Consider the following 8,269-nt stretch of genomic DNA (forward strand, 5'->3'; position numbering starts at 1 on the left):
TACACTGACGAGCTCAGTTGTTTTTAAAAGGATCTGACAACGTTGTGGAAATGATGCCTACAGAGAGAGATTTCTTTTGTTAAACCAGAAACGGTCAATATATCGCTCTCCTCGAAGCCACTTTTACCTCCCTCTTCTACCGCTGCCTTGTTCAGTTAGTTTGTGTTTTAAAAACACCAACGTCACACAATGACACAAACCATCCAACCGAGCGGGCAGCGATAGACCGGCGACTTCTGTGTTGTCTGTGAGGTAGAATTAGTGTTTTTATCAACAGTGTCTGGTGGCTTTGAGAGCAACGTAGTGACTGTTTCTTGTTGGCGAGTATTTTTCTGCCGATCATTTCGGTCTCTGTATCGATGGTAATTTTATGAAACTGCTGCCACATTTGAAGGTGCAGGATCCTCCAAATACTGAATCTGCAGCAGATTAAATGTCAACGAACTCTTCCAGAGGTGGAGGAAGTACTCCCTTTAAGTAGGCCTACAACAATACCACAGTGTAGAAATACTTCTCTTACAAGTAAAGGTAAAATGTACTTGGAGTATCAAAGAGAAACTCACTAAGCAAAATGTGTTCAAGCCTTCAAGGGCAAACATTTTTCATTTTCACAAGGTGCATCATATTTAATACATTAAATCAAAATAACTTCCGCTGTTAACAGTGAAGTGAAAAGTACAGTATTGATAAAAGATGAGTAAAGTACCTCAAATTGTATTCAATTACTTTACTTTTCACCACTTTCTCCTTTCTAGAAAAAAACTAGAAGTGGAACTGATTTTCTTTGAAATGAAAGAAACTACTTAAAACTACTCCTGTGAAGTACAACTGCAGTTGTACTTGAAGTATGTACTATTTGTCCAGTGTAGTAATACACTGTGGTATTAGTTTGGACTTCCTGGGGTCGCGTGAGATGGAAGCTATTGAAAATAAATCACGTTTTAATATAAAATAGAAGAAGCACTCAAACATAATTAAAGGAGGCGTGTCTCATTTGTCCGGAGTACTACTACAGCTTTGGTTTGAAGATCCCGGGTCATGTGACATTGAAGCTATTAAAAAATTTCCATAATATATTTGTATAAAATAGAAGAACCACTAAAATACCCCAAAAACTTAAATAATTTTCTATTAAAATATTTATTTAAAATATATTAAACACACAGTAGCAATCAAAATAGGTTTGTTACATGATACCAATTTATCATAATATTTTAATCATATTTTTTCCCAATATGGGAAAATCAGCACGAGCACATGGACGTGGAATAAATTATAATTTTCACTAAAATCCCCCAGAAACTTTATTATAAAACTTATTTATGTAAAATAAATGAATCACATTAGCAATTAAAATAGGGTTGCTACATGACACAAATTCATTATAATATTTTAATCATAATTTTCATGAATTACTAAAATAAGGGTGGTATTGATGACGGTAACATTTGTTTTGTGTCCAGCAGCAATTTACTGACAGCAAACCCCCGTGGTTTGAAGCTGAATGTCAATGAGTTCACGTTCAATGATTTTTGTATATTACAAGCTGATTATCCTGAACTTTTGTTGTTTTGTGTGAAATTAGTGCAAGACACGCGCTGAGAAGCAAAACTGAGGAGGAAAACACTTAAATATGGTTGAAGATGTGGAGAACGCATGAAGTTTAAATGAAACTAATGGCCTCAGGAGGGAAGAGGTTTTTCACATGTTGCTGTTTGTACATATGATGGAAGATGGTGTACTGTGCTGTTTTATATGTAGGCCTACTGGATTTACAGATTTAGTCATTTGCACAATTTATATTTATATAATTTATTTTACATTCCCATATTCTTGCATACATTTAACTTTTCATATTTTAAATTTTGTTGTCATGTTGGTTTTATTATTGTGGATATAATGCACCGTCAGGATTGCACTCTGTGCAATGATAGTAAAGGAATCTGAAAAAGTTGGCAGACATTTGCTTAAACACATCTTGATCTTGTTAAAACGCCCCATGTGTCCTTTCATATCATGAATATTGTGAGTTTCTGAGCTGTGTCTTCCTTCACTTGTTGCACCACTGTGACACAATGCTGAGGTGCAGGAAGGTCAGAAACATCAGATATATCAAGAAAAAGACGTCTCCAATGTTAAGTTTTCTCTGATAAAACCAAGCTGTGGGGAAGATTTAAACTGCAGCTGTCTGGGTCCAAATACAGAAAGAGATTTTATTAAAACAGCACGTCAGAAACAACAACAGAGGAAGGAGGTGAGTAAAGAAAAAGAGGAAGGAAGGAAACAGAAAGAGGAACAACATGAGGAAATAATGGGTTCATTCAATTAAAGTCTGATGAGATTCAGAAGAACCTGGTGAGTGGGAAGGAAGGAGGGAAGGGAAGGAGGCGAGGGAAGGGGATGAAGCTCAGGGAGGAGGAGTAAATCAGTGTTGGAGACTCTGACGCGGAAGAAGAATCGGCCTCGGAGAAGGAAGAAGAAACCCCAAATGAAAGCTCCCCCCCCCCCCCCGGCTGCTTTCACACTTGTTGAATAACGTCTCTCTTCGACCCTGCGGCGGGTTTCGGACATTTTGCCAACCGGTTCCTCGTGCCTGTCTCCCGGGTCTGTTGGAGCGGCTTCACGGCTGACCAACAATAACAACCATCTATTTATTTCACAGACTCCAAACCGCCGCGGACACACTCGGCATCCAGCTTTGTGGCTCTCCCGGGTCGATATTTCCTCTTTGATCCTGTTCATCCAGCTCCGGGCAGCTCGGGGAGTCGCACGGAGCGCGGCGCCCTCCCCTCCGTGCAGCGCCGCTGGGTGGCACCGCTGTCTCCGGGCGGAGGGACTCGGGTCTCGTCGTGGTGGACGGAGCTCTCCACCGTGAGTAGACGACGTCGAGACGGCGTTTATAATCGAGCTGTACCGGTTGCCCGGGATTTTTAGTAATGTGGATTCACGATTAATATTTCAGGAGTCGGGTATTTATCTGGAGTGTGAGGCGGAGAGCTCAGGGAGGCACGCCGGCCGCAGCGCCCTCTCCGCCGGGCGGCACCGCTGGCTCGAGCCGGTGGGATGACTCTCCACCAGGAGTGAGCAACGTCACATTCACCAGAAAACTAATCTTGTTTGGATCACAAAGCCGTGACCCGGTTGCTTGCTCTGTATATTTGGACCTTGGTAATTAGCTTTTGAAGCGGGGAAAGCTCCGGGACACACGCCGAGCACAGCGCACTGTCGCCGGGCTGCGCCGCTGCGTCCGGCCCGGTGGGATGTGTCGCCACTGGGGGTGGAATACTTTCTAGAGATCCAGGCTTTCCTGCATCGGAGGTGAACCCGGTCGTCGCCTGTGTTGTCGCCCTCCTGTCGGTGTGTTTGAGTGAGCTTTAGGAGGAGGGCATGGCCGACTCCGGCCGAGCCAGACCGGCGGACCCTGACGCCGCGGACTGCCGGACAGGGAGCCCTCTGACCGTGAAGAAGAGGGCGCAGAATTCTCCCGGTCTCCGGCCCAGGTACCAGAGCTCCGCACCGGGACACTGCCTCAAGAAAGTCACCCTGACCAAACCCACCTTCTGCCACAGCTGCAGCGACTTCATCTGGGGGCTCATCGGCTTCCTGTGTGAAGGTAAGACCGCATGCACCTGAAGGTAATACTCGGTGTATCATGTAGCCTATACACGGCAAAAACTGCAACTCCTGCTCTATAAGCATATCCTGGTGTAGGCCAAGTCCTGTGGGACCTGGACCACCAGCCAGCCTCGCTCTGCCCTGCAGCTGCAGGTGACCAGGTGTTATTTACCAGGACTGGTTCAGCTGAAACTTCTGCAAAGCAAAGAATTTGTTCTGTGTTTGTATTCAGAGTCAGAGAGAGGAATCATCTCCAGCCAGGAAACAGAGCCTCTCCTCTCCTTTCCTTATCTTCTGTTTCCTTTCCTTATCGTGTTTCCTTTCCCTAGCTTCTGTTTCCTTTCCTTATCGTGTTTCCTTTCCCTAGCTTCTGTTTCCTTTCCTTTAATTTCCTTTATGTGTCCTTTCCTTTTCCTTTCCTTTTCATCCCTTTATCTTTCCTCTTCCTTTCTCTAGTTTCCTTTTCCTTGACTTTTGGTACATTATCTTTCCATCCTTTTCCTTTTCTCTTCCCCTCTTCCTTTCCTCATCTCCTCTTTCATTTCCTTTCCTCTCTATCATTTTCTCTTCCTGTTCCTTTCCTTTAATGTCCTTATCTTCTGTTTCCTTTTCCTTTCCATCCTTTTCCTTTTCTCTTTCCTCTTCCTTTTTTATGTTTCATTTTCTCATCTTCTGTTTCCCTTTCTTGTTCCTCTAGTTTCCTTTTCCTGTTTCCTTTCCTTTCCTTTCCTTATCCCCCTTTTCCTTTCCCGTGCTTTTCCTTCTCACTGAGCCACGACTCAATTATCAATTCAACAGGCGAACTGAAGAGCTGAACCGAGACAACGCACTCTCACTCCACTCTGCCCAGTAACACGCTGGTGGTCCAGCCTCTGCTGAGTGTGAGGACGTGTAAAGCGCCGGAGCTGCAGTTAAGTCGTGATTTACTTCCTCCGGTTGACATGGCAACAGGAGGTGTGTTTGCGTGACATGACCATCCTCCTCCTCCTCATCCTCCTCTTCGTCACAAACAGCAGCAGATGCATTAAAAGCTGCAGCAGAACATCACCGGCAGAGCTGCAGACGCTCGGCTGGATTACATAACGTTTTCTTCTTTAAAGCTGTCGAGTTGGATTAACACACAGACCTGTGATGTCATCAGAGTGCTCGTCCTGCCGGTGGATTTTTCCCATCATAATAACAAATAAAAAAAACCCACATCTCTTTATTGTTAGGACGTTTTTGTTTCCTAAGGTTCACCGAACACACTCGGCCGAGATGCTGAAGGAGAATCCAGGTTTATTCTTTGTGCGTCGTTTCCGTCAGTAATAAACTGCTGTCTGAGACGTCACTCACAATAACCCTGAAGCACGAGCGCTCACAACGCTGGTGGTCGACCGTGCAGCCTGAGGAGGGGGTTTGTGGTTCACAGCCTTGTTTTTGCACTTTGAAGGTTGTTGGAAACTGCAGCTCACACTTGCTTTAGTTTAAATGTTTAAATTACTTCAGTAATCAGATTTCTATAGAGCTAGAAGATGTAAACATATGTAGAAATTCTCAACGTCAATCTCCAAAGAGAGTCCAAAGGAGATAAATGTGTTGTTTTACCTGACCAACAGTCCAAAAACCCCCTAAAAGATTCAGCAGAAAGAAACAGAGAAAAGCAGCAAATCGTCACGCTGGAGAAGAATAATAACAAAACCTTGTATTTGGGGGAAGCTTTTCAGGACACTCAAGGACATCTTAAAAATTAGGTGCATAATTCAATCAGTGCAAGTTTAAAATAAGAGGACAAAACAATTTACACAAGTCTTGGATAAAAAAGTCTAAAGGCTTCAAGGGAAAAAGGAGTTTTGTGAAAGATGTAACTGAGAAGCTGCAACAGGAGAATGTTTGAGATTTTTATCTTTTAATTGACTTCAGTTTCCTGTCTTCCAGTTAAGACATTAATGCGCTTGATAGACTAGATTAATCTTCCCAGCCCGTCCTCAGCAGAGAAACGGCCGTACAGGTCGATGCCGCAGCAGCTTATTACGAACCATGTTTAGGTTTTTCGTCAGGCCGCGACCTCGAGTGATAGAAGACGTCTGGATTGGTACTCGCCAACGCTCGTTGTTTTGGGAAACGGTCGTATGTGTCCGATTTTTAACGATCTGATCTTGCCTTCGTGTTAATATTTGGTATTTTTTCCTGTTATCCTCATTGATTTGTCTGTCCTCCAAATATTTGAGGTGGCGGTTAATTCACCCCAGACTCCCTTATAAATACTTTTGTGAGTTGTTGTGTTAGGGGGAAACTTTTCGACTTTGTGAAACGCTGTCTATGACAAATTTGTTGTTTGTCCCCTCTTGTAAATTCGGCAGATGTAACACATGGAGTTACGTTGTGTTGGTTTGTCCCGGCAGTTAACAGCAGATCAGCTGCTCAGATGACTTATTTCTTACTATATATACCTGTTTTAGCCATGACCAGGCCTTCTGTTGCTGCAGCAGAAAATTGAAAGCAGTATTCATTTTAGTGTCGTTATTCTTAATTTACACGTTCCTAAAACAAACTCATGCTAAAATTAAAGCGAGGCACTGAGTAATTTTGAGATTTGTAATCCGAATAGTCAGTTATTTGTTTCAAGAATCGAAACGCGCAGTGTTATATATCGTTTTGGGACACTGGACAATCGACCTGTTCAGTCTTTTGGGTTTAAGGCCGTGTTGGGTAACTTGGGTAAAGCTCTACTAGGACCTCTTTAGGTTAACCAAGATTGAAGACTAAAATATTAATGGCTAGGTTATTTCAGTGGGACGGGAGCAGTTAAAAACCAGTGGTGTTTAAAATGAAGTGAACACAACCAAACAATGTTTATTCTTACAATTAGGGGAAAATATATTTATTTCCTTTAAAAACTACAGATAAGAGTAAGAGTAAGTGTAACATAAAGCAGCCACGACATGGCTAAAACAAAGGGCTTTGTGCGTCTCAAGGCTAATCAAACGTCCTCCTGTTTCTCTTAATCACCAAACATTTGTACACCTGCAACAGCAAGATAAATCCCTCCTCCGGGACCCGCCGATCGGTCCCTTCGCTGCAGCTTCTCCTTTGATATGACACCTGAATTGTCCGTCCAGCTCAGCTGCAGATGTGCTCAGATTAGCACTAATTTGGGCACCAGGGAGTGAGGCAAGGCCAAGTCTGAGACACTGCCCACAAACCAGCCCACAAATCATGCAAGTGAAGAGTCCAACACAATCAAACATACCATCCAAAAAACTGAATAAACGCTGTAAATCAGCACAGCCCCATTCCCCGCTTCTTCTCTGACAAGTTTTGGATTTTGAACTCAACACTGAGATTTTTAAAGTTAAACTTGCATTAATTAATTTTATTGACAGTTTGAGAGTTTGGTCGGATATGGAAGTGTTGATTGAACTTGGGAAAAAAACTTGAAACTGTGAGCTAGAATAATGCAGAAGTGTATGTAAGGTTTCTTGCACTGATAAGAGAAATAATCAGCTCTCCAGGCTGCACATCGTGTCCTTGGGCAAGAGACTGAACCCTGAATGGCCCCTGGCGGCTGCTCCACCGCTGTGTGAGTTTCTGTTGAATGCGATACACTGTAAAAGTGGCCGCAAAGAAAAGCTATTCAAATACGGAGCATTTACATTTTGCGTAAGTGACGTTACTTCACTTCAGTAATTGAAGTCACATAAGCAACCTATTTATTTTGATCTTTTTCTAAACCTAACCAAGTAGCTTTTGTGCCTAACCCTAAAGAACACTGACTTCTTGTTTCCATTCTATTTTCCTTTTCCATTCATTTCTCTTTTAACCCTGATTGTAACACTGCACTGTAACTTTTATTATATTTTAATGTGTATTAAATGTTGCTTTTAAACTTTTTTTATAATTCCCTGTTGCTTTTATTTTTTATGTAAAGCACTTTGAATTACCTTGTTGTTGAAATGTGCTCTACAAATAAACTTGCCTTGCCTACACGCTGCTTTACCGGAGGGGAACGTAGCAAACAGCGGGTATAAATAAACGGGAGATTTACGGGGGAAATATTTTAACGGGAGGACACCGTGAGGGAACGGTAAAATAACGGGAGAGTCGACACGTATACACGTTACGGCTAAATGCTAAAAACACTCAAGATGCTCCAAGCACGACTTGACGTCTCCCGACTCCAATGAAAAAACAACGCTGATCGGCTGTTGGCTACCGTCAAAAAGAAATTATATCGTGATATCGCACCGAATACGTTTACCCGCCAATGTGGCGGTTAGCCTTTCAACATTTAGCCGCCGAACAGAAAATCTACCCGCATTTGGCGCTTGGTGGGTGTTAATTTCCAATAGTGATGTGCGATACCACTTAATTCCTTTCCGATCCAATACCAAGTGACACCCAGGCCGGTACTGCCGATACTTTCTACACGTTTTATTTCTAGTTTAATGTGACCTCCCTCTCCGGTTTCTGTGTGTCTGAGAGAAATAAGGAGCAGCCTGTGGCCTTACCAATTCAAAATAACAGCTGCATAATGACAAGACATCAAACTACTGTCATATTCTTTAATTATAGTAAAAGTCTCCTGCTCAGAACTGCCGCTTCGTAACATCATCATATTATTTTGACTCCATCTCAGATGTTTAGCGAAGTTTGCGGTGTTGCCAAAGTATTT

The 8,269-nt window shown here is 42.8% G+C and overlaps 1 protein-coding gene across 2 annotated transcripts in view; it reads left to right on the top strand.

Moving 5' to 3' along the window:
• The first annotated feature begins 2,495 nt into the window (after positions 1-2,495).
• Positions 2,496-8,269, top strand: part of LOC119888974 (diacylglycerol kinase theta) — a 49,644-nt gene continuing 43,870 nt past the window's right edge. The window contains exons 1-2 of one of the 2 annotated variants that reach the window (XM_038699795.1): positions 2,496-2,871; positions 2,963-3,613. In XM_038699795.1, the coding sequence (XP_038555723.1) occupies positions 3,388-3,613 (226 nt within the window). In that variant the 5' untranslated portion in view covers positions 2,496-2,871; positions 2,963-3,387. Of the gene's footprint in view, positions 3,614-8,269 lie in introns of both variants that reach the window. The other variant, XM_038699796.1, reaches the window with a different exon arrangement.

The sequence above is a fragment of the Micropterus salmoides genome, unplaced genomic scaffold, assembly GCF_014851395.1.
Source record: "Micropterus salmoides isolate LMB-PRFRI ecotype aquatic unplaced genomic scaffold, ASM1485139v1 Ms_hic_scaffold_5, whole genome shotgun sequence".
Classification (NCBI taxonomy): domain Eukaryota; kingdom Metazoa; phylum Chordata; class Actinopteri; order Centrarchiformes; family Centrarchidae; genus Micropterus; species Micropterus salmoides.